At 37.4% G+C, this 24,682-nt stretch overlaps 2 protein-coding genes and 1 pseudogene across 9 annotated transcripts in view; 2 read left to right on the top strand and 1 right to left on the bottom strand.

Moving 5' to 3' along the window:
- The window catches only part of CASP8 (caspase 8), a 31,657-nt gene extending 12,702 nt beyond the window's left edge, over window positions 1-18,955 (top strand). For 6 of the 8 annotated variants that reach the window (XM_011369161.2, XM_023536001.1, XM_011369165.2 and 3 more), the window contains 7 exons: window positions 6,486-6,823; window positions 10,157-10,262; window positions 11,043-11,181; window positions 12,175-12,299; window positions 13,895-14,036; window positions 16,113-16,614; window positions 17,825-18,955. In XM_011369161.2, the coding sequence (XP_011367463.1) occupies window positions 6,519-6,823; window positions 10,157-10,262; window positions 11,043-11,181; window positions 12,175-12,299; window positions 13,895-14,036; window positions 16,113-16,614; window positions 17,825-17,960 (1,455 nt within the window). In that variant the 5' untranslated portion in view covers window positions 6,486-6,518 and the 3' untranslated portion in view covers window positions 17,961-18,955. Of the gene's footprint in view, window positions 1-4,652; window positions 5,004-5,401; window positions 5,655-6,485; window positions 6,824-10,156; window positions 10,263-11,042; window positions 11,182-12,174; window positions 12,300-13,894; window positions 14,037-16,112; window positions 16,615-17,824 lie in introns of those variants that run through there. The other 2 variants (XM_011369164.2, XM_023536002.1) reach the window with 2 other exon arrangements.
- Window positions 12,477-12,595, top strand: LOC111745152 (annotated as a pseudogene).
- Window positions 18,956-19,495: 540 nt separating the features above from the next.
- The window catches only part of ALS2CR12 (amyotrophic lateral sclerosis 2 chromosome region 12), a 25,601-nt gene continuing 20,414 nt past the window's right edge, over window positions 19,496-24,682 (bottom strand). The window contains exons 11-14 of the mRNA XM_011369159.2: window positions 23,899-23,961; window positions 21,154-21,243; window positions 20,926-21,035; window positions 19,496-20,243 (exon numbers count right to left, since the gene is read on the bottom strand). Of these exons, the coding sequence (XP_011367461.1) occupies window positions 20,117-20,243; window positions 20,926-21,035; window positions 21,154-21,243; window positions 23,899-23,961 (390 nt within the window). The 3' untranslated portion in view covers window positions 19,496-20,116. The remainder of the gene's footprint in view (window positions 20,244-20,925; window positions 21,036-21,153; window positions 21,244-23,898; window positions 23,962-24,682) is intronic.

Below are 24,682 nucleotides of genomic sequence, written 5' to 3'. Positions count from 1 at the left end.
ATTATATATCAAAATATTCAAACGTATATATTTTATATGTGTATATACACACATTACATGTGTGTGTTTATATTATAATTATATATATAAATGTGTGATTAAAAAAACCACCAAATGTGACCAAAGAATTACTTTTTTTATACTTCTCTACAATTTCTCTAAGGAACAAGTGTTACTTTTACTATTTTAAGATCAGAAAAATACGACAATGAATTTTTTTTTTTTAAACTACTCGAGTGAGGTCTTCAGCCCATGAGTTTGTCCAGTAAACCTATCCCAGGGCCCGCGTAGTTAGAGCCCAGTGCTAGAAGCGGCCTGTGGTTAACCGGGTAAAATCCCATGCAGGTGATGGCTTCCTGGGCACTATGACTGGAGATATGTGACCTAAACAAACAAACAAACAAACAGAGTATCATACCAGTGTGTCCTGGAAAACCTGGACGATAAAAGAGGCCTCACCAGCATTTTTCCTCCTAAGCAGCCATTTTGATATGATGTAAAAATCACTTAGGAAGCATTGTCACGTTATTGCAAAAATAATGAAATGAATGAGGTGAACTGGCTACAGAGGACAGGAAGCAAGCGCCAATTATGTTATATCCAAACTCATATCTTCCTGGCCTCGGATTGTATTTTTTAAAAATATAAACTTGTCAGAAAAAGGCTATTGAACAAAAGCCTAAAAGGTTTATTCCTTGACTCTAATACTACTTCTAAGAAATTATTCTAAGAAAATAATCAGAGGTGTACATGGAGCTTTGCATTTTAAGGTCATCCTAAATGTAATGAGAGACTGGTTACATAAATTATGATCCATTTATATGATTAGATGTTTTGCAGATTTTAAAATCCATGCTGTAGAAAAAAAAATGAGGACATCAAGATGTACTTATAATACAATCAGTGGAAAAATCAACTTATACCTCAGAAATATGGTGTTCAAGTATGAGGGGAAATATATGTACATAAAATATTTGGTAGGAAAGACAGTGAAAAATTATTAGGTGTTTATCTTCGGATGATTGAATTATAGGTAATTTTAACTTTCCTTTTTGTCTTTTCTGTATTTTCTACAATGAATACAATAAGGATTGTTATCACCAGAAAAAAATAACTGTGGAGGGAAAAAAGAAGATTCTGCTTACATTAGATTCTTTGGTTGATTTTGTTCTGTAAAGTGAGATGTTAACAGTGGTTAGAACTGATTTAAAATTTTAAAGACACTGAACCGAATGGTACTCAAGAGGATCCGCCAGACCTAGTTCACATCCATTCCAGTGTATGAATGAAAATGCATCTTCAGACAGAGATTTAATTTAGGTATATGTACATTTAGAATGCACATGGTAAAAGTTTTAAATGGGGAAAAAATGTTTCACTTTCTTGTTAATCCCTTGATCAGGCCTTCCCCACACTCACCCTCAGGCCTCTGCTTCTTCTCCTCTGAGGCAGCCACTGAGCAGCCTCCTCTGTGTTTTGTTCAAAGATCTGTGAATACACAAATCTACACCTTATATATATTGCACATATCCAACCATGTTGATCTTCCCATTCTTTTTAATAGTCGAATAGAGTACCATCGAATAGGATTAATAGCTTATTTAGCTCTTCTGATATTGATAAATAGTCGTTTCTGCTCTTTTGTTATTTCAAGCAATGCTGCCACCTCGTACAAAAGTTTTAGTGCACTGATGTTTAAGCTAATATAGGAAAGACTCCTGGGAGTTAAATTGTGGGGGGTGAAAGGATATGTGTGCTTTATATTCTGACAGGAATGGTCAAATCACTCACCTACTCGTTTTTATTTCCACCATCTCACAACACTGTGTATTGCAAGCTTTGTGTTTCACCAGTTTGGTATTTGAAAATGGTCTTTTGTAATTTCAGTTTCCTTTATAAAAATTTGTTGTGAATGAGATTGAACATCTTTTCAAATGTTTAAAAGCTATTAATTATAAAAAATAAAGCCACTGGTTTTTATTTTTCTCCGAACTGTTTGCTTATGATCTTTACCTGTTTATGCATTGGATTGTTAGTCTTTCTCTTTTTTTCTTAATTTGACTTATAGGAGCCTTATTTTAAGAAAATTAGTCCCTTTTCTATCATATATCATATCACGGCCCCTTTTTCCCCACTGGAAGATTTGTTTATTTTTAAATTTTGTGTGAGTTATTTTGCAAGATATTTTATTTATTATTTAAGGACATTTATCGATCTTTCTTTAATGGCTTTCAGATTTGCTGTTATACTTAGAGAGGTTCTTCACAACTGCAAGATTATTTTTTAAAACTCTCCTCTGTTTCTTTCTTTAGTATTTTAATTTTAAGGATTAAATCTTTGATTCATTTGCAGTTTGTTTCGATGTAAGGAGTTCAGTTAGGATTCCTTTCAGTTTGTTCTAAAAGTCTGCCCAATTATTCTAACGCCATGAGTTAAAGAAAAAAACCCACCTATATGAAGATAGCACTTTTTGTAGTATGTTCTATTTGGCCATTTTTAAAATTAACTTCAAATTAACATGTTAATTTCTAATTTCACTGTTAACTCCTAATAGATAACATGAACTGCATTATTTCTACTTTTTGGAACTCTATTAAGATTTTCTTTGTGGATGATTTTTGTGGATATTTTGTATGTATTTGAAAGAACGTGCATTTTCCACTGAGAGGATATGTTTGTTAGATGGAAGCTGTCAGTTGTGCTCTGCAGATCTTTATAGGCTTCTTATATTAGTCTACTAAATTTTTTAGTCTCTGAGATGTATGAAAGTTTCCTGCTATTTGGGGGGAAAATAAGTCCTTTGAGTTCTCTTACATTATTTTTAAAGTTTAAGTTTTGTAATATTTTCTTTTCTTTTAAGAACACACATGCGATTGTGTCACGCTTCTGGAATCTGGTCTCCTTGCCTGGCATTATCTGCCTTCAGCTTCCCCAAGAGCCTCATTTCCTGTTCCTCCACTCACTTTGTTACACTCCCTTAAACACAAGGACGGACATACCCAAGCTAGTATTTTAACATTAATTTCATTTATGCAGCTATGTCTGCATACATTTTCCTTAACACATTACGGGAAAAGGTAAATTCCCTTTCCTCATTCCTTCACCTCCAAGTTTTCATTTTCTCCTCTGTTTTCCAGAAGGAACAACTTTATGCGTTTGGTATATCTCTTTCTAGACCTCTTTACCTTTTATTTTCTGCTTTTACATATATATATATCTGTAATCACTGAACATCTAACTGTTTTGCTTTGAGTATTTAAAAAAATTAGGTGTATGATTTTCTTGTTATGTTGCAACTTGCTTTTTTCACTGTCATAATAGTAACATGTCTTGGATATTCATTTTCATTTTGGAAGATGGAATGTATTTTCTACATGATATTGTATAGTCTGACTATAGTTTATTTAGCTGTTCCTTTATTAAATGACACATGGAATGTTTCTAGTTGTTCGGGGTTACACATCATGCTATGCTGAGACTCCACGAACATACCTGTTGAGTACATGTGTGTCTTTATTGTGTGATTTAAGGAGTGAGCTTGCCAGTTTGTGTCTAGCAGTTTTTGCATGTCCAGCAGTTTTTGTTTGTTGCACTTTGAATATATGCTGTTGAGTGCTGGCCACTTATTTAAGATATCTTTCCTAAATAAAAGTATTTTCACGAAAATCGATGGGTTTTTGCAGTGAAAAGTCTAGGCTCCGTAGCCTTTGTGAAGCCAATGCAAAGTATATCTTCCTAAGACACTGTCCCTCCAGTTTTCTGAATCAAGAAAACTTGTCTAAACAATGATGTAAGCTCTATCTTAAAAGAGGAATTCTTTTCTCATTTAGAAAGAAAAAGTGCAGCTTGCTGCCAGCATTCATTTAATATCATGTGTAGGAATGCTACATTTTTTAGGATTCGACATTTTCAGTGATCGAGAATTACTATATTTTGGAAATAGAAATACCACTACTAAAGACAGAATGCTGTAAATAGAATGATGTCATTTTTTTCCCCCAAAGACTATCGATATACTAGAGTGATGTGAAAATAATAATAGAAGCAAGATATTTCATGGCAAACTTTGGGGGTAAGATGAAGACTGTAATCTGCGAGTTGTCTCGGAGTAAATGCTGCAGCCACAAGCACTGCCCACAAGAATTTTCGGGACAAATGAGAAAACAGTTATTAAAAGGGAGAAAAAAGGTTTTGCCCCATGATTCCACTTCTAAGAAGGGAATAATTAGAGATGCATGCAGGATATATGAAAAAGCCTTTCAATGTGATATTATTTTTACAGTAAAGAAATAGAAAAATGTCTGAAATAAATTTTGATATATCCACATGCTAGAAATCAAGAAACATTAAAAATATGCCAAAGAAGAATATTTAATGGTAGGGGTAAACATTCATTCTAAATATTAAGTGGTGGGGTGGGGGGGAAAGACCAAGTATACACTCCTGGATATGCAGCTCGATTCTAATTTTTTATATAAATGTATTTGTGTGTGTGTATGTGTGTGTGTGTGTGTGGTATATGATAATAATAACTGGGACCATGTTATAATTCACTATATTTTCAATTTTTATTTTAAAAAACCACTGCCTCTATAATCAGGGTGGAGAGAAGAAGGTTTTTCTAAAAGTCTCAGAGTGTTTTTGGCCTGTGTTAAAAAACATTAAAGCTTATTTTAATGTATAAATAAAAAATATTTCTATTTTAACATCAGATGTAGAAAATACAGGGGCCTTGGTTCACTCGATCGCTAACTCTGAGTAATAGTCAGGATTTGTGTTTTCATCTGAGAAGGTTAACAAATGCAAGGAGCTTAAAGAGCCAGGAACCCATCTGCCTTATTTCATGGAGGAAAGAGGTCCAAACAGGTTAAAGTTATTTGAGGTTAAAGAAAGTGCCCAAGGGCAGAGAGTGTGCTGGATCAAGGACATGATGGAGCTGGATGGGAAGTTCATTTCCTAGTTCAAGGTTCTCAAAGGGTAACTCTCCAGGACCACCTCTTAAGGCAAGAGAACATCTGAGTAAGACTTCAATGAAGAGTTCTTTAACTTTGCAGAGTTTGGAAACCACTGCTTCCAAGTGAATTTTCACATTTACCAAGCGAGACAATGGGAAAACTTGGAGAATGGGAGAAGTGCTCAAAGTCATATACCCAGTTTGGTCAGGGCCCCATAGCTGGGTCTTTTCTCTTCTTTTAGGTTAATACTTAGTTGGCGTTCATTTGTTGCTGGCCATTGTTATCTAAATGAATTAGAGGCTACATATTCACAACACTTTAGGAGATGGATGTTATTCTGATTCCTGTTTTACAGGACTCTAACCCTCAGAGGACAGGAGCTGCCAGGGCCTGGAGGCAGTGTCCCAGCTGGATTCTGATCTAAGTTTGATCTGAGCCCAAAGCCTCATACTTGAACCACTGCACTCCACTCGCCTGCTGTGGTCAGCTGCAGTGAGCTTCCTGGCTTTGATGGGTGACACTGTAGCTGGCTTACAGAGCCAAGTCCGTCTTGTTTCTATGAACAAATCCGATACAAACACTGCTCCGAGGGTCCTTGCATCACAGACACAGGCCTATCAGAGCAGGGACAAATCGGTCAAGGTGACTCAAGAGGCTCAAGAGAAGAGAAACCCCAGATCCTGGACTGCTTGCATGAAGGTTGTCTGGGTTTCCTCAAACGCTACCCTCTCCTTTTTTTCCTTCTTTTTTTTTTAAAACCTACTTAAACATGTGTTTGAGAATACCACATTATCTAATTTAGAGACTGAGTTAAAAGGGTTGACAGGGTTGACCTGGTTCCCCTTCCATCTCGAGCTCTTGACCAGCAACGAGTAGTAGACCTAAGGCCTGGGGGGCAAGGCTGCATCATATCCCTGCCCCCGACCATTGTTTCAGACCCATCACTTCTCCCCACCTCCAACCCTTCCAGTCTGTCCTCCACACTTCCAATGTTCACCCCATTCAGATGACGTCATTCTCACGTTTACAATCCTTTCCTCCTTCCCCATCACCTCCAGGACAAAGCCTGAACCCTTTGCTCCATAACTGAGGCCCTTTGTAGTGGTTCTTGGCCACAGCCTCATCTCTTCTCCCCACCACTCCCCGTCCCAGACTCCTCCAGCTTACCTTACTGAGCTCTTCGTGCCTGCCTGAACTGACTTGAACATTCTTGTCTCCACCTTTTGCATAAATTATTTCCTGCAAAAATTGTCCTTTCCCACCTCCTCCCCAAAGGTGTCTTCCTTCCAGGAAGCCCTTCTCCTAGGCTGAGGTAGGACTCCTTTCCCTGTGTTCCCAGGGTACCCTGACCACTGGCTAGCAAGCTACTCGAGAGCAGGAGCTGGTCCTGTTTGTTTGTTTTTCTTCCCTGGATCCATAGCAAAATGTCTGGTATATATTGTAGTAGATGTAATAACATTTGACGCAAGAACAAACCAGTAAATGGTACTTTTCTTCCTCTTCTGAACATAATCTTGTATTTTGACCTAGGTTACAATTACATTCGACTAACACTGGACAAGCATGAGTTTCAACAGTTGTCTCTATGATATTGGAGAAAATCTGGGCAGTGATGAGCTGGCCTCCCTCAAGTTCCTGAGCCTGGACTACATCCCACAAAGGAAGCAGGAACCCATCAAGGATGCCTTAACATTGTTCCAGAGACTCCTGGAAAAGAGAATGTTGGAGGAAAGCAACTTGTCCTTCTTGAAGGAGCTGCTATTCCGAATTAATAGACTGGATTTGCTGGTCAACCACCTAGACACCAGCGGAGAAGAGATGAAGAAGGAGCTGCAGATACCGGGCAAGGCTCAGATCTCTGCCTACAGGTGGGGAGAACCTCCACAGTGTGGGCACTGGGAAGTGTGTGAGGAGTGGGCATAACTTTGTGGGCAGGGTTGATTGCACGTTGTCTATGTAGTATGACTCTGTAGGCTCTGGAAAGATGTCCCACCAGGACCAGATTAAGAAGTTTAGAGACCTTATGTATAATTCATAAAAAAATGCTAAAACCATCAAATAAAAATTTTTCAAAGTGAAACATTACCTATAAGTATGCCAACATTAAAAGAGACTTTCTAAATGTTCTAACTCTCTCTCTTTCTGTCTGTTATATATCTATTATCTTGGTGTCTCTGCTTTGCTAATGCTCACATTGTGTGATTACCTTGTCTCTTATCTGATAAAGTATCACTACTTCACACCCTTAAACTCTTTTCCCACTTGCTTGTAGCTAATTATGGAAATTCTCAATGGAGTTTTAGGCTTTTATCCACACTTGCATTATGCAATTCTCTAATGAGGTGCATGCTGCCAGTCGTTCTGCATTGGCCAGGCCAGACCCCACAGAGAATGCTTAGCCTCTATGAGGACATCTGCTGCTAGAGTGGCGGTGACTTGGGTGTCAGTCCTGCCAAAGGTAGCTAGCTCTCTTCTCTCCACCTGTGCGAGAGTGGGTGACCCAGAGGTGATAATAAGTCACATTCAGTTACGTCTTCGTGATTCTTAAGACTTTAAAAATAGAAACACATTACCAACTTCTCTCTTTCAACATCCCCTGTTCTCAGACACGCCTTAAGATTATTTTTAGCTTTTCTTTCAGAAGTCTTCTATTCAAGCCTTGGCCGTAGCTCATTTTACTGTATCGATTTGCTTGTGAGTAATTGTGGCATGTGTGACTTTAAGTCCTCACAGCTGGGAGTGGAAGCCACTGTCCTCTACTAGACCGGCCTATTAATGCCCTGATCTTACTGCTCTCGGATACCTGAGGTTCTAGCGTATTCCTTGTCATATGCTCTACTTGAGGCTTGACCATTTTTATTTTAAATGACAAAAGAGATATTCAAGGTGTTTTTGTGTCCTGGGGTTGTTGTAACAAAGTACCACAAACTGGGTGGCTTACCAGAGTAGAGAAATTTATTCTTTCATAGTACTGAAGGCTTAAAGTCTGAAATCAAGGTGTCAGCAGGGTTGGTCCCTTGTTGGAGGCTCTGTGGAGAATCTGTGTCATGCTCCTCTTCTAGCTTCTGGTGATTGCAGGCGCTCCTTGGTGTTCCTTGTCTTGTAGATGTATAAATTCAATCTCTGCCTCCATTCTCCTCTGTCTGTTTGTCTGAATTTCCTTTTTATAAGGACCCCAGTCATTGGATTAGGGCCCACTCCAATCTAGTATGACCTCATCTTAACAAGATTACAACAGCTGAGACGCTTTTACTAAATAAAATCACAGTGACACATTCTGGGTGAACATGAATTGGGGAAGAGAGGGAAGGAAGACTCTATTCAATACTGAGTAACTTTGTTTAATAGGATTCTTATTGAAGTTCTTTTAAGGAATTTTTAAATTAAGGCACCAAGTCATCCTAAAAAACAGTAGCCCCAGAACTAGGAAGGCTGGAAGGTCTCATCTAGTGCCCACCATCTTGGTCTTCTGGACGTTGCACTCTTTCTGCCATGGGAGTTAGACTGAGACGAACTGCCAAAGCCAGACGACGAACTGTCCCTCTCTGTTGGAGGGCCAAGAGTCCTTAAGGAGGGCGGGATTTATCTGCTAAAATCTTCAACATGTGAGCTTGGGAACAAAAGCCTCAGCACTAGTACGATCTACTGCTTGTTCATCATTTTTGATTATTAGCCGAGAAATAAAAAATATGCTAGTATGGCCACTTTCTTTTTGTAAGAAAACGCCAGACATTTTAATTTTGAAATTATAATTGCTCCCTATAAAATGAGCGTCTTATAAACTATCCAGGTTAATTTCTAGACAATGATGGTACAAGAAAGCCGGTGGCTTTCAGTAATGAGGAAAGTAAAAGGGTGAAATATCTTGTTATAAAATTAAAAAGGGCCAGTAGCTTTTGATTGGACCCAATCTTGGCCAAAGTACAAAAGTTTTAGAGAAATACTTCTAGGGAAGAGATTCCATGAGAAAGATGAAGCAGATGATAATACTGAGTAACTTCTATGTTTATACTATTTTTTTTTTTTGCAGAATTAAAATTTTCAAATTTAATTTTGAAGTTAACATGATTTTGTCCTGAAGTTATCTTCCTTTACATAATAATAGTGAAAAGTTTGCTGACTTTTAAAACATTCCTTTGTTCGTTTAACAAGCATATCCCGAGCCTACATAGATTAGGAAATAGTAAAGCCTATCGTGTAGTGAGCACTTAGTGTGTTGCCAAAGATTGGTTTAAGCACTTCAGATAAACTTATTCATGTAATCTTCAACATGACTCAGTGGTATATAGTATTACCTACAGTCATTAAAATGAGGAAAAACATGTGTTAAAAAAAAAAAACATGTCTAAATGCACACAGTTTATAGATGGTAGAACCAAGATTCTGACACCAGTAATCTGAGTCCCCTACATTTAAACACTGTATCTCACAACCCTCTGGGTGTATGGAAACACAAAGGCTGTGGATCCTGCTGTCAGGGCACTTGGACAGCTTTGTAAACAGACAATTATCTGTGTTATCTTTCGGGTAATACAAAGCTTTGGGTGATTCCAAAGTACAGCAGGGCGAATTCAGCCCTGAGGATGCTCAGGCAGTGCTTGAGCTGTTGTCTCAAAATAGACCAGGAAATGGGGGTGGGAGGGGCACAGCATAAAGGGGTGAGGGGCAGGGCAGCTGAGTATGTTTAGAGAAGAGATAGAGGTAGGGCGGTGAGGAGTGGCTGGAGGCGAGGAGGCAGGCTGGCTCAGTTCACAAAGAAAGGTCTGTATTACAGAACTAAGTGTTTGGCCTTCCAGCTGAAGGTAATAGCTGGGAAGACACTGGTAAGTTTTAATTAAGAAAGTGATGATCTGATTTGCATTTTGAAAAGCATAATTTCCAAAATCAAAACTTTTTATTACAACAAGATTTTGATTTTATGGTGAAGACAAAGGAAAACCACCATCTATTTAATTGAAATTAACTGAAGGACAAAGTTAGTAGAACTTTAAATTATTTTAAAGGGGGGTAGCTGGGCCTGAGTCAGTATTCTTCTGTGTCACTACACCAGCCTCTTTCCAAGGACTCAACTTATAAATCGTGTCATTAGCTGGCTTTATTTTAAAGAGAGTCCATTGGAATCAAGTCTGCCGTGATTTCAAATATCAAATGGGAAATTATTTAAGAAAATATTTCTCAGGTGTCTCCGTTTCCCACCACAGGGTCATGCTTTTTCAGATTTCGGAAGATGTAAGCAAACCGGAATTGAAGGCCTTTAAGTTTCTTTTGAGCCAGGAGATCGCCAAATGTAAACTGGAAGATGACATGGTAAGAACTGTTGTCATTCCAAGCGTCGGTCCTGAGGAAGAGTCAGCCAGTGGGCATTTCTGAGACTGAAGAAAGGGCTACTCCAGTAAAAGCAAGCTGAATTTTCTTTTTTTAATCTGGGGAGAAGAAGAAAGCTGTCAGGCATGAGTGTTTTAGACGTGATTCCTTTGTATACTGTGAAGTCCCGCTTACGTTGATTATGAGGACTAGGGAGAGTCAGGAGAGAAGGCTGCTGGTGGGGGCTCAGCCCCACGTGGGGCCCTGCAGGGCCAGGAAAGACTGTGGTGGGCCTCGGATGTTTCCCACACTTCTACAGTCTCTGAAACAAGTGGGACCTGGAACTGCGTGTGTGTGTGTGTAGTGAGGTGTTTTATGTGTGTGTCTGTGTGTGTGGATATGCTACCAGAGGCAATACTGGTTGTTAGGCAGTCCATGGAGACTAGGCTGCTGAGTCTTAGCTATGTACCTTGGGCTGTTTCCAGTCCTCATATAAAGGCATCCACAGGTGTTTTGGCACAGAACCTGGGACCTGGGGACTGGGCGACGCCTGTTAAGATTTCTTGTCTGTTTTTCCACTTCTATCTTTCCATGTCAGAAAACACAGAATTGTCACCCTAGTAGTCTATTGGCTTTGTAAGACCATCTCATCCTCTCAGGAGGGTCCGCTTGCGAAGCTAGGGTGGGCCCTTGGTTTGCAGAAAGTGGAAGTGGAAGAAAAATCTAATCTAAAAGTCAGTGTGTCCCAGTTCCATCTTCCTACTTGATTTCTCCTCCCTCTAGACCTTGCTTGATATTTTCATAGAGATGGAGAAGAGGCTTATACTTGGGAAAAGAAATCTGGACACTCTGAAAAGAATCTGTGACCAAGTCAACAAGAGCCTGCTGAAGAAAATCAGTGATTATGAAGAATTAAGCAGAGGTATAAACAATCTGATGGCTATGAATCAGCAAAATGTATTCTAAAATTGACAAATCCCTCTATGTCACAGTTTTTCTAATCGAAAGTGTTTCTGTTTTAATTCAGAGGGAAGAACGAACCTTTGTCAAAGGTTCCTAAATAGCTGAAGTAAAACCAATGAATCATTGTAGTAATTAATAAAAATTTATTGTGCACACACCAAAAAAGACAGTTTGCAAACTGGGAGCATTCAAACCAAATGTGGAAGGAGGCTCAGGGGTCGGTTGTTATAAAGCAGCTTATACAGTGAGAAAGCAGTAACTGTTTATTCTTCACAGTTATTGGTTACAACGTGAGAATTTTCTTAAATGATAAGGAATTGATCAGTGGTTACCTCATGTCATCAACCTTGGAAAAAAGTTCAAGTTTTGTTTATTATTTTCAGAGGCACAAGCAAAAAATGACCAAAGTCAAGTTAGTCTTGCAAAATAAGCTAAATTAAGCTTTGCTTATATGATTAAACTGGTTTTGTCTGGTTTTGTCCAGGTATTTTCAAAGTTAGTCTCCATTTGTTTTTTTTATTTTAACACCTTGAAAGAAATGCAGTTGAATTTTCAAACCGTAATGCTTGGAGATATGTTTTTAAGATGTATTTAGTTAACGTACTCTTTGATATCCTCATGGCTTCCTTTCCACAACCTCCCAGCACATCCACCTGCAGCCTAATATCAAGATGAAGGTCCAGTGGCTACTTGTGGTCACCATCTCTAAAGATGTAAAGATAGTTGTCAAAAGATGTAGACCATGTGGCCCAGGCTGGCAAGTTTGAAATAGATGCAGTTAGTCAGTAATAAGATTTTTACTTATTCTGTAGCCTGCAAGGATATTATGTTCAAGGCAGTCTGTGAATTTTTATTTTAAAAGGGATTTCATGTTGTCCTGGGTGTTACATGATTTTTTTATTTTTTATTTATTTTTTTACCAAAGTATCTTCCCTGCCATGTCTCATTCCAGATGTGTCTCAATCGTGTGCAGGGGAGTTGTCATTGGAGATGCTATCAATGTCGGACTCTCCCGGAGAACAGGACTGTGAATCACAAGAACAGGGCAGTGAGTCAGAAGACACCGAGTCACAACAGGTACGAGGAAACCTCTCATCCCTTCTTCTCTCTGCGTTGTGGAATCTGGTTACTGTATTCTTTAAGCTTCTTTAGTTTCCAGATAAACTAATAAGGGTCAGAAACTTAGCAAAAATTCACAAAAGGATACACTTAAAGCTTAAAGTGTGAATTTTTGATTTTAAAAAATGCGATCTTGTCTACGGCCATGCCACCCTGAACGAGCCTGATCCTGTCTGATCTTGGAAGCTAAGCAGGGTCAGGCCTGGTTAGTACTTGGGTGGAAGACCACCTAGGAAGACCAGGTGCAATAGTCGTAAAAAAAAAAAAAAAATAAGCATTGTAAACTTACCAGGTCCTTGCAATCTGTGAGGCCAACCAAGGGTTGCCTCGCCTAAAGAAAAAAAAAAGTGATCTCTGTGGGTTTCCAATGTGTTCAATTTTTATTTTAAAACCAAAGACAAAGACTTCGGAACAGTCAAAGGGCAGAGGGGTGAGAAGCCTCCTAACTTAACCCTTTCAGCAGCTGCATCATTAAATGAGAGAGGGCTTTGGAGGAAGAATCTAGCAGGACTGGAAAAAGCAAAGCTTTTTCTTTTAGCTTGACATTTCAAAACTGTTCCTCCTTTCTGATTAGATGTAAGCAGCAAACATGATCTAGCCGTCTCTGTGTTCTTGTCTCAATGAGCTGGTATAAGAATTGCCTTTCTGGACATAATCACTTCTGTTTATGTAACCTTCAACAATTCACCAAACAAACACATTCTGACTCATTAGCTCATTCACTCCTCTCAGTGGCGGGAAGCAGAGGCAATCCAGAACATGTTGAATCCAGAGGGAGTCTTGAAATTAAGCTAGAAACAATTTACTGGTGGGCTCCTGAGCAAATTACCAGACCTCTCTCAGCCTGAAAATCAAGGATTAACCAAAGTTCTGTGGTGTTTTGCAATGACTAAAGCGCCCTAGCTGCGTTGTCCTCAAAGAACAGGTACTAGAGTCTGGATGCTGTAACCTGCAGCATAGACAGGACCTGTCTGACCAGCACATCTCCTGCCTCCAGTCGCTGCGGCCCTGAGAGTCAGATTAAGCGATCAGCTTTAAAAATCCCACAGGACCACACTATGCCAGGTGTGAAGGGCAGGACTTAGCTCAGCCCAGAAGCATGGGTGAGTCGAGTAGCTAGCCAAGGGAATTACAAAGTCACAGAAGGGCAGCCCAGACGGCACTAAGACGTTCATTCATTCGGCAGCTCCTTAATGAGCTCTTCCAATTTAATAAATCCTAGTTTCTGACACAGCTGTCATTCACCTTGAGCAGAAATGAGAACAAATAATGATACTACATTATGATAACAATATTAATATAAGTGCACAGTGCTCAGGAGGCCCAAGTATTGGGACATTGACTTTGCTCACTAACTGTGGGGCAGAAGTCTGGGAATCCTGAGTGAGGGGAATGCAGAAATAATGTCAAGTTGGGTTGGGGCCATGGAATGCGCACTTGTGGTCCCGTCTGGCTTAGGGGACAGCCTAACCTCTTACTAGGGGAGTTGTGTGTTCACATATCAAGTGTTTGACCCACAGAGGCAGCTCCTGTGTTGGATTTTTGTTTTTCAGACATCGGACAAAGTTTACCGAATGAAAAGCAAGCCTCGTGGGTACTGTGTGATATTTAACAATTATGATTTTAGCGAAGCACGGAAGGCTGTGCCCAAACTTCACAGCATCAAGGATAGAAATGGAACAGACTTGGATGCAGGTACAGTAGAAACAAAAAGAGGAGTGAAATATTTCTAATACTTTTGTTTTTATCAGGAGAACAAATGCTGTACCAACAAGGCTACATGTTTTTTAAAAAATGGATCTAACCATATTTCCCTGTGGAAGTGAAGAACATTTTTATATATTTGTCAGTTCTGTTTTTCTGTTATAATTTAATTTTTAAAATCAAAGCAACGTATATATAAAGATAAAATATCAAATCTTACTAAAAGGCTTATACTGAAAAGCAGCAATAAGCTTTGCTTTTTAATTCAACTAAATGAATAGTGCTTCTGTAGAATGTATTAGATATTCGAACGTGTAAAAACATTTTCTTGGTACCAAGACCACATATAGAACTTGCATTTACGAAAGAGTGCAGCAGAAAGTGTTGAGTCCTCTATAGAAATAGCGCTTTCAAATGTTAAACTAGACAAATTCTTTTGTTCAGGCTATTTCAGCTAACATTGAGAACTTACAAATTAAATGAAAAAAATAATTTGCATGAGGACTAAGAAATGGCTACGACTAAAAATAATAATAGAAATAATCCAACCCAACCTATTGTGATATCGAGAATTTTGATTTGATCAAATAATTTTTTAAATGTTTTTTTGCAGGTCATAAAACATAACATAACAACAGAACATAATGACTTATTTTTTAAATTGAATAAAGTTTAGAAAATTAAGGTAGGCTGATTTTAATCATCAGAACTCTGCCCATGTGGAATAACATTTGTTTATTCAAGCAAATCTATTCTACAGTTTAAAAAAGCCACAGAGCTTAAATCCATTGACTATATTATTCATCATCATCTGTCTTGGTCCTGAAGAAAAGGTTTTAGGCCTTTGATTTCCATACATTTACTATTAAAACTTAAAAAAATATCTATTTGATTGTCTTTCTGGCCTTTTGGTCAAAGAGTACAAAGTTACAGTTATGTAGGATGAATAAGTCTAGAGATCTAATATACACCATGATGACTGTAGTTAATGATACTGTGGTGAACACTGGGATATGTAGGAGTATACCTCAGGTGCTCTTATCTCTGTCACACACACATGGACACGCACAGACACATGTGGTAACTATGTGTGGAGATATGTTATTAGCTTGACTCCAATCACTATGTATATCATTATGTTGTACGCCTTAAATATATGCAATTTTTTGTTTTTTAAAAAAGGAATCAGACAGGCAGCCAGAAAATGTTGAAAGACTTTGACTAGATCTGTGAGAGTGTTTGGGGAAAAATATGTTAAGCATGTAGAAAACAAAGCAATAAAAATAATGCAATTACTAATGCCAGGAAAGACAAAAAGTTTAATAAGGAAGTATAATTTAAAAATATTGGGTTTACATAGTAGTAATAATACAAACATTACTGTTGGCTCAACTCAAAATTGTAAATAATTGTGTAAGAGCACCAACGTCTCATCACATAGTAGGAACTCAATACAAAACTCTAAAATTTATCAATGAATAAATAGCAATGCACCCAAATTTATTACAAAATGGAGGCTAATACTGAAAAAGAAAGTAGTTAAAAGTTGAAAGTGGTTGGCTTCATGGAACATTACTGGGTAATAGATAGGCGTAGAGAGGGGGGTAATTTTTTTTGTAATAGGTCTTTTAGTTTTATTTGACCTTTAAAACATTACTTGACCTAAAAAACATGTTGTATTTTGACAATTTTGAGAGAGTTCAGGATAAAATAACTATGGATCTTTTATGTGAAAAATTTTTTGATTTTTCTTTTCTGATTATGTAAGTAATGCAATTTTTTAGATTGGTTTAGTAGTAAGCCTAAATAATAGCTTACCCATATTGTAGACTAGTTGAGATAAGACAACAGGCCAACAGTAGTACTCTCCTTTTTTTAAAAAATTGCCTCAAGACTGGGACATGTTTCAGCAGTAAATATTAAAAATCTATAGAATCAAGTCAGCAGTGTTGAAGATCTTGTTTTTAAGTTCTGGTTCATTCTTATTTGATCAATGTTCTCTTTATCTCTGGGCTATGGTCTGGGAATTATTGTGGTGTAATATGGCTTTTTTATTTCACTTTTCAGGGGCTTTGAGTGAAACCTTTAAAGACCTTCATTTTGAGATAAATACTTTCAAAAACTGCACAGCAAAGGAAATCTGTGATGTTCTGAAATCCTATCAAAGCAGAAACCACAATAACAAGGACTGCTTCATCTGTTGCATCCTCTCCCATGGAGACAAGGGCATCATCTATGGCTGTGATGGGCAGGAAGTCCCTATCTATGAGCTGACTTCTTACTTCACTGGTTCAAATTGCCCTTCCCTCCTAGACAAACCCAAAATCTTTTTTATTCAGGCTTGTCAAGGGGATAACTACCAGAGAGGTATACCTGTTGAGACTGACTCAGAAGAGAAGGAAACCTATTTAGAAATGGATTCATCATTTCAGAAGAGATATATCCCTGATGAGGCCGACTTTCTGCTAGGGATGGCCACTGTGAACAACTGTGTTTCCTACCGAAACCCCATGGAGGGGACCTGGTATATTCAGTCACTCTGTCAGAGCCTGAGAGAAAAATGTCCTAGGTAAGTTTTGCCTACCCAGCCCCCTTATTCATCAATAAATGTCTAGTTGTGGATCACATAGCTGTACTTCCAGGTCAATTGCAAAGTGGGAGAGAGAGCAAGTGTTAATATCTTTAGTTCAGAGATAGAATTGAGATACTGAAGAGCTTCCTTTTTTGGCACCTCAAAGACAATCAGGGTATCATATGTTAGAAGGGATAGTAAAATCATGTAGTCCAGCTCTGCATTTAAGCAGAAACATGACTGTACCAACTCCACTAGAAAACTTACAAGAAGTCTTCTAAGAAGGCAGTAACCCATTCCAATGTTTAACATTCTTCAACTCTGTCAAATGTTCTATAATAGCCAAACAACCTCAAAACTGCTTGGTGTATTGTGGGAAATAAGTAGCAGAGAGTAGAAACCCTTTACAGTTTTTCTAATTTGGCCTGATTTGAAGCCAAATTTTGATTTCTACAAAATGTAGAAAACATCCTTCCCTCATTTAAGTATCCTATGCTTCCTTTATTTAAATGATGGTTTTGTATGTCACAGTTCACCCAAATGCACACACAACTGACAGATGGATAGCAAGGAATCTTCTGTAGGTTCCTTCTAGTTCTGTATCTCATTATGTTTTAAGTGTATGAAGAATGAGAATTTTCCATGGCAGATAAAGGAGTGAACCATAACATCAGCACTATGTTTTCATTTTGTAATTCAGACCATGAATCCTGGAAGGTTGTGGGGGCTATCTGCAGAGGTGGATGAATAGGTTGCCCACTTAAACTGATTAGAGAGGCTGGTGAGAAAGGTGTGAGGTGGTTGCAGGAGATAATTCAATTTCCACTTGCCTAAAGTTTGATTGCAGCATAGATGATGCCAAAGACCAATGTCAATTTCAGGTAGAGGGTGTTAGGGGGTCACTGAGGTGATTATGGAGGCAAATGACATAGTACTTGGAGCAGAGTGAGGTACAAACAGGTTGGGAGGGAAAGAAACCACATCTGATGTTAACACCATGGTTTCTGATGTCCCGAGTAAACCAAAAATATTAAGCTCTGAGGCAACTCCTTTACCAGGAAAGCTGTGGTAGGTCTTGGTTTAGCAACTTATTATTTCAAGTGCCTAATGTTTTGAGAGAAATAACTATCATAAGCTCAGCAGATGAAAGGGTTTACCAGTCGATTTTCCTTCACAGCTGGTTACATTGTTATGTTATGTTTTTCAGGGGTGAAGATATTCTTACCATCCTCACTGATGTGAACTTTGAAGTGAGCAGAAAGGATGACAAGAAAAATATGGGGAAGCAGATGCCACAACCTACCTTCACCCTGAGAAAAAAACTCTTTTTCCCTCTGAATTGATGTATAACACTATGCTTAATTTAATTATTAGTAATATGCTGCTATTTAAGCATTTTATGCTTTGTACTAGCTTAACACTATGCTTAATTTAATTATTAGTAATATGCACTATTCCCCTCCCCCAATCCCCTTCTTTTTGGATGGCAGGAAGAGAAGAGAATGGGAGTCTAGCTATTATTGCAAAGCTAGACTCCCAAAGCCTGAATTTGCACAAAAATTAGATTGTTTTGGTTCCTATGATTTTAATTGTATTTTTAATTTGATAAAAAAGTTTTTAAAAATATAGTAGATAAAAAAAGTATAGTAAGTTAAAAAAATGTAACATCATAATTTCAAAAACAGTGACAGAATGTTCTTCACACATCTCTCATCTGCTTTCAATCCATTATCATTTAATTCCCTTCAAATTGTTAAGAATTTACTTTTTTTGTATATATAATACTTCTATTTCCAAGCCATCCTCTACACTACCTTACAAGTTTTTACTCTTCTTCATTCCTGAGTTTGTCTACAGATTAAATTGACATAAGCTAAATTAACAGGAGAAAAAACAATTTAATTTTGATACATACAGGAGTTCATAGAAATCTGAGACTCAAAGAAATGACCAAAGCAGGCAGATATTATACCTTTTAGACAAAGTAGCCATAAATTTGTGAAGAATTAACAAGACAAAAAAGTTTGGGCTTGGGATAGTAAATTAGTAAAAAAATAACAAGATTTGTTTATATCGCTTTTTTGGCCCTGAATTCCTTATCTTTGGTGATAAGGATGGCTTCTACCCTCTTGGTACAGGGAGGTCACCTTTCACGTGGAGGTTTATTTCCTGTTTTTGGGAGGAATAAAAGAGGGTCACAATGTCTTTCTCGTATTGGCTATTTCTCAAGTCACTCTAGTTCAAAATAATCAGTATGCCCTGAACCCCATTACAAAGTTCTTTAAAATACAAAATGGAAAATATTATTTCTTACATTAAAAGCTTTTAAAAATTCAAAGTGTTTTATAAATTCTTTTTAATCTGTTTTCAAACTCCCTTCTCAACCTTTTCTCTTATCATTCTAGCAATATGTATATGCTTCTGCATATGTTTGATCCGCTTTTTAGCTAATAATACTATGTTCTTTTTATACATTATAAATGTAATTCATTTATATATTCAATTTATTTGAAATATTTAGGAATTATGTAATTTTAGAGCTAAGTTTTTTTAAAGAATTTTTCAAAACTATTTTAATAAAATGGTATTTTATTTTACTGTTCCTTGGAGATTGTTTTGTTTGATTTCTTTGGCGGGGGCCAATGGCATCTCACAGATGGAAAATGTTTATATCACAATATGTTTTACTTGAGCCTCCCAATGTTGGTTTATACAGTTGTATTTATAAAAATATTATTGTTCATATTTAAAATTCAGAATAGCTTCTTCTGAAAAATCAGAATATTTGACCACATTGACTCCCTGCTCCTGTATAGCCACAATGGAATGGGTCCTCCTAATCCCTACCCCTTACCCTCAGTCCCCTATACCACCCTGCCCAATCCCCTCCACTGAAGCTGCAGTCAATTACCATTTATCACTGTGCTTGTGGGATTGTTCTTCTTTATGTCCAGCCCTCTTCATTTATTTATGTTGCTTGCCCTGTGGGCATTTGAATTCTGGCAATGGTTTTGAGAAGGTGGCAAGAATCCTCAGAAACTCTTCCCAAATCATAGGTTAGAGGCTATGACTGAGAAGTGGGAAAGTGGAGACTCATGTAAGAAAGAAAGGGTTTTGGATCAAATCAATAAATTATCTTGCCTCCTAGCTAAACGCCCAAGGGAGACAAAAGATACACCCCAAAATATAGTCAATATTTAATAAGTTTTTCAGATCAGTGTCTTCATAATGAAATATGAAAAGGTGGAAGAGAAAATAGTATAAAGCCCAGAGAAAGCTCAGCTCCAGGTAGAGAGAAAATCACTTTTCAATAAAGAGTCTTGAAAATCTATGTAATTGAGAATTCAAACATTCCCAACCACTTGGAAGAAAGCAAATTGTGAAAAGACAAAAGTGAAATCAAGGCAGCCCAAGAACCAAACTCATCATATGCGTTTCTCAAGAAAACATCATGGGAGTTCTCTAGGATTATAGAGATGGTAGAGAACAACTTTTTTGCTCATAATTCTTGTCTTTTGTTGCTACTATCTTCTAAAGTGTCATAATCATCCTCATAAATAGTAATAGAGGTCGATCTTCCAGATCGTTCTTCATAAATTTCTTCATTTTTGGCAATTATCTTTTGTCTATAAAGAAAGAGAAGATGTATCACTATAGACTCAAAGGGTAGAAAGGGGTGTAGGATATCTGGGGAAAGAGAAATGTGGTTTTATTACTTCATTGAGGGTAGTCTTATTCATTACTTGCAATGGTTTTGAATTTAGTGAGATACGATATTTGGGTAACCAAATGCCCATAAGAGGAATTTTCTAATAAATCAATACTATGAATAAATTACCTTTATTAAAGTATTAACTAAAGTTTATTTCAATGATTTAAGATGCATCTTCAGGTAGTAGTATAATTTTTGACCTTAAGTTGATTTCCATAGGAACCAAATGCAGCCGCATCTAAAGGTAAACCACTAACACCTAAATCCCTAAATTCTCAGGGGAGATAGATTTAAAAATAATCCTTAGTCACAAAACTGAATAAATCTCATGTGTCCTTTTGTATAAAAACTAAGATGTAGATGAGGGAAAGGAGTCCAAACACATTCCCAGCACCATTTCAAATGAGCTGTCTGACTTTAGAAGGTAAATTCTGTAGCCAGACTCAGAGTGAATATCTCCTTCCTGAAAGTGTCTGTGCCTTAACTTCATTAGGGAATACATGGGTTCATTTTTACCTACTCCTCACCCCAAATCTCTCCCCCTTCCTAAAGATAACTCAGCCATGCTTCTGTGGGCAGTAATCAATCATTCACACCTCAGATGTATATTTTCTTCTGTCAGGAGCTGTATGGTGTATTTAAACTTCTCTTCAGATTCGGCAATCTTGGTCTGGAGCATTTTCTCCAGATTTCCCACCATAGTTTTCTGAAAGACATGTAAATTTTAATAGCTATCTTTCCCAAACCAGAAACTATATGACTGAGCTGCACAGAGACCTAGGGTTTTCCCCACAACTCCCATCCCCACTCCAGCCAGGACTCACCTCTCTCTGGAGTTCCATCTGGGTTTGGTAGAGGGTTGTGTTAAGTGATTCTAGGATAACAGCTTGTGCATGCAACTCTTCTTCTATGACCTGTGTAAGGAGATATTGTTTTGGGACATGATAACTATGTCTACCCATTTATTCTCTTTTTCAGGGTACCTGGACTGGAATGTTTAGCATCAACTTTAACTATTCCTTCTCCTGCACCATTCAGTCACTATGTCCTATCAATTCTCCCTCTCTTCTGTATCTTGCCCATCTATATCCTCCTCTGTAGCTTCACTGTCACTGCCTCAGATCCAGCCCTCACCAGAACTCACACAGGTTGTCACAACAGCTACCAATCATTATTCATTAAAAAGGTATTTGTTAAATATCTACTATGGATGCCAACAATCTGACATTCGGTAAAAGGTAAAACTATAGAGACGGTAAAAAGATCAGTGGTTGCCAGGGGTTGAGAGGGGAAGTGAGGAATGTATAGGTGGAGAACAGAGGATTTTTAGAGCAGAGGCACTATTCTGTATGATATTGCAATGGTGAATATGTAGCATGATACATTTGACAAAATCTATAGAATGTACAACACAAAGAGTGAACCCTAATGTAAACTATGGACTTTAGTTTAAAATGAGGTATTAATGTTAGTTTGTCAACTCTAACAAATGTACCACACTAGTACAAGATGTTAATAATAGAGGAAATTGTGTGTGTGGGTAGGGGGAGTATATGGGAAATCTCTACTTTCTGCTTAATTTTTTCATGGACCTAACACTGCTCTAAAAAATAGTCTGTTAATTAGAAAGAAAATCTCCTATTATATTAGGCATCAGGAATATTATAATGAAAAAGATGTATATTTCCTATTCTTATGGGGATACATTTTAATAAAGGAGATGTAAAAAAAAAATAATAATAATAAATCATCAAAAACCAAGGATGCAGGTGGAGGATGTAGTATAAGTATAGGGAAGGGATAAGTGTGAGATCTACTTTAGGTACATGCTGGAAAGACTATAAAAATGAACCAGATGGGTCTCTGCTTTCAAGTATCAGCCTCATTTAACTCCTACACATCGTCAGAGCTCTTCCCATGTAATGAGTGTTCTCCCATGATATATAACTACAGCGGTACCATCACTTACTGCAACTGCATTGCACAAAGCACTGTATCAGGTCATTTTGCATTTATTTATTCATTCAAAAAATCAATCGCTATTTGCTGAAATGTCTGTGATGTGCCAGGCACTGTTCTAGAAATGGGATTAGTGGTAAAAAAAAAAAAAAAATACCGACAAAAATCCCTGCCTTCACTGAGTTTATCAGGTTAGATAGTTATAAGTCTTTGTAGAAAAATAAAATAGGGAAAAAGAAGTGTCAGGCAGGTTCTTGAGCCTTTAAATAGAGTGGTCCCTGAGAAGGTAGCATTTGAGTGAAGACTGGAAGGAGGTAGGGAAGTTAGCCATGTGGTTATTAGGCAAAGAGCTTTCCAGGAAGAGAAAAATCAAGTGCAAAGACCCCAAAGTGGGAGCATCCTAGCCTGTTAAAGAAATAACAAGACATTCAATGCCCCTCGAGTAGCGTGATGGAGGGGGAGAAATGGAAGGAGATGAGGTTTTGGGGAAAGGACCAGTAGCATGGAGTAGGTAGAACAATCCTCAGGGCCAACACAGGACTGGGAATAGTTTATATTCCCACCAGCCAGAGTAGAAAAACCCTTCTAATGCACATGGTATTGAGGTAGACTACTGAAAAGGGTGTCATCTCAATAGTGGGGAAAAATTAGCCCTAGACTAAAGACTGCTGCCTATCAAAGCTCAAAAGCCAGGCTCAAAAAGACCAAACTATTTCCAAGTAACTTAATTGAATCCCAAAACAAAACTCAAAAATATTTAAAGGGAACAAAAATATTCGGCACCCAACAAGGTAATGGCTGACATCCAATTAAAAAATTACCAAGCATGCAAACAAGGAATAAAATATGAGTATAAGTGAGGAGCAAAATTAATTAATAGAAATAGACTCAGAAATGACACAAATGATAAAATTAGTAGACAAGCTCGTTAAAGCAGTTATAATAATACACTGGATCTACCTTGCTCCAAAATCCATTCCCTTACTTCGTAGGACATTGCAGTCTGTTTGCTCAACAATCCTGAAGCCTTGCCTGTGCTCTAAGATATCATTCCATGTTTTCACAATGACTAATCATTACCCAAACATGTCCGTTCTAGATTCAAATTAAACTCTCAGTGAAAGAAGAACCACAAGGTACTTTGGCAGTCTGAAGAGTTTCCCTTGTGGTATCTCCCACATGGAGTCCCAGAAGAAAAGTCCATTGAGGAGGCTGTGGGGTGTGGTATACTCAGAGTTTTAAGGAGGGGCTTGGAGTCGGAGTTCCCAGCGGGGCAGTATTGTACTTTTCAGACATTAAAGGGAAGAATCTGGCATTTTGCTACTCAAGACTCTTGTTGTTTGAGCCTTACTGGAAATGGAAGGCATCTAATATCGAAGATCGCACAGTATATTGCTCATATATTTGTTTAAATCTGGCTATAAAAAGATAACAATGGCTTCATTTTACAGATAGTTCTAAAATCCTTTTTGACTTATTATTGAGCAATAAGTCTTCCATTTTTTACTGGTTTTGGGAAAATTATCATAGGTTCCATTTTATTAAGAGTATATAATTTTGCTGATGTATTTGTAAGATGCTAATTCCATAGGAAAAATGAAAAAGCTTACCTCTTTGGTCTTTTTTAGCTCCTCTAATTGCAAGGTGTCCTTTTCATGTTGTTTTAAGAGCTCCTAAAAATAATTTTATTTGGAAAAGGTCAGCACTGGGGTTCTGGCAGAAAAACTAAGAAAGCCAGAATAGGATTCAGAAATATAATATTTGCCAAAGTTTAGATATTGGTTTCACAAAGCACATTGAAAATAAATGACATAACATACTAAAATTAAATAATGAAAATCTCACTCATGTTCAAATATTAATAGAAGTTATATTTGCATCAAAGGCTTTTCTTGTTAGAATACAGATTTAATACTGTTAAATATCCAATTCCCCAAAGAAAGAATTTGTATTTAGTGCAATTCCAGTCAAAATACCATCAGGCTTTCTTGACAAGATAATTCTAAAATTTATATAGAAATAGAAAGGATGTAGAAGAGCCAAAATAATCTTAAAAAACAAGAGCAAAGTTAGGAGATTTTTATCCCATGATTTCAAGCCACAGCAATTAAGATAATGTGTTGTCCTAATTATAGACAAATAGTTGAACAGAACAGATTGGCGAGTCCACCCACCACCCTCCCCCAAATACAACAAAGACACCAAGACAATTCAATGGAGAAAGAAAAAGTTTTTTTAAACAAATCATTCTGTAACAGTTGGATATCTATATGGAAAAAAAAAAGACCTATGACCTCTACTTTACTCATACACAAAAATTAATCAAAATGGGTTATAGAATTACGAAAGCCAAAATTACAAAGCTTTTTAAAAAATAGAATATCTTCATGTCCT

Source organism: Pteropus vampyrus, unplaced genomic scaffold, assembly GCF_000151845.1.
Source record: "Pteropus vampyrus isolate Shadow unplaced genomic scaffold, Pvam_2.0 Scaffold146, whole genome shotgun sequence".
Lineage (NCBI taxonomy): Eukaryota > Metazoa > Chordata > Mammalia > Chiroptera > Pteropodidae > Pteropus > Pteropus vampyrus.
Note: the sequence above shows the minus strand (reverse complement) of the source record. Positions and strands in the feature narration are given on the sequence as shown.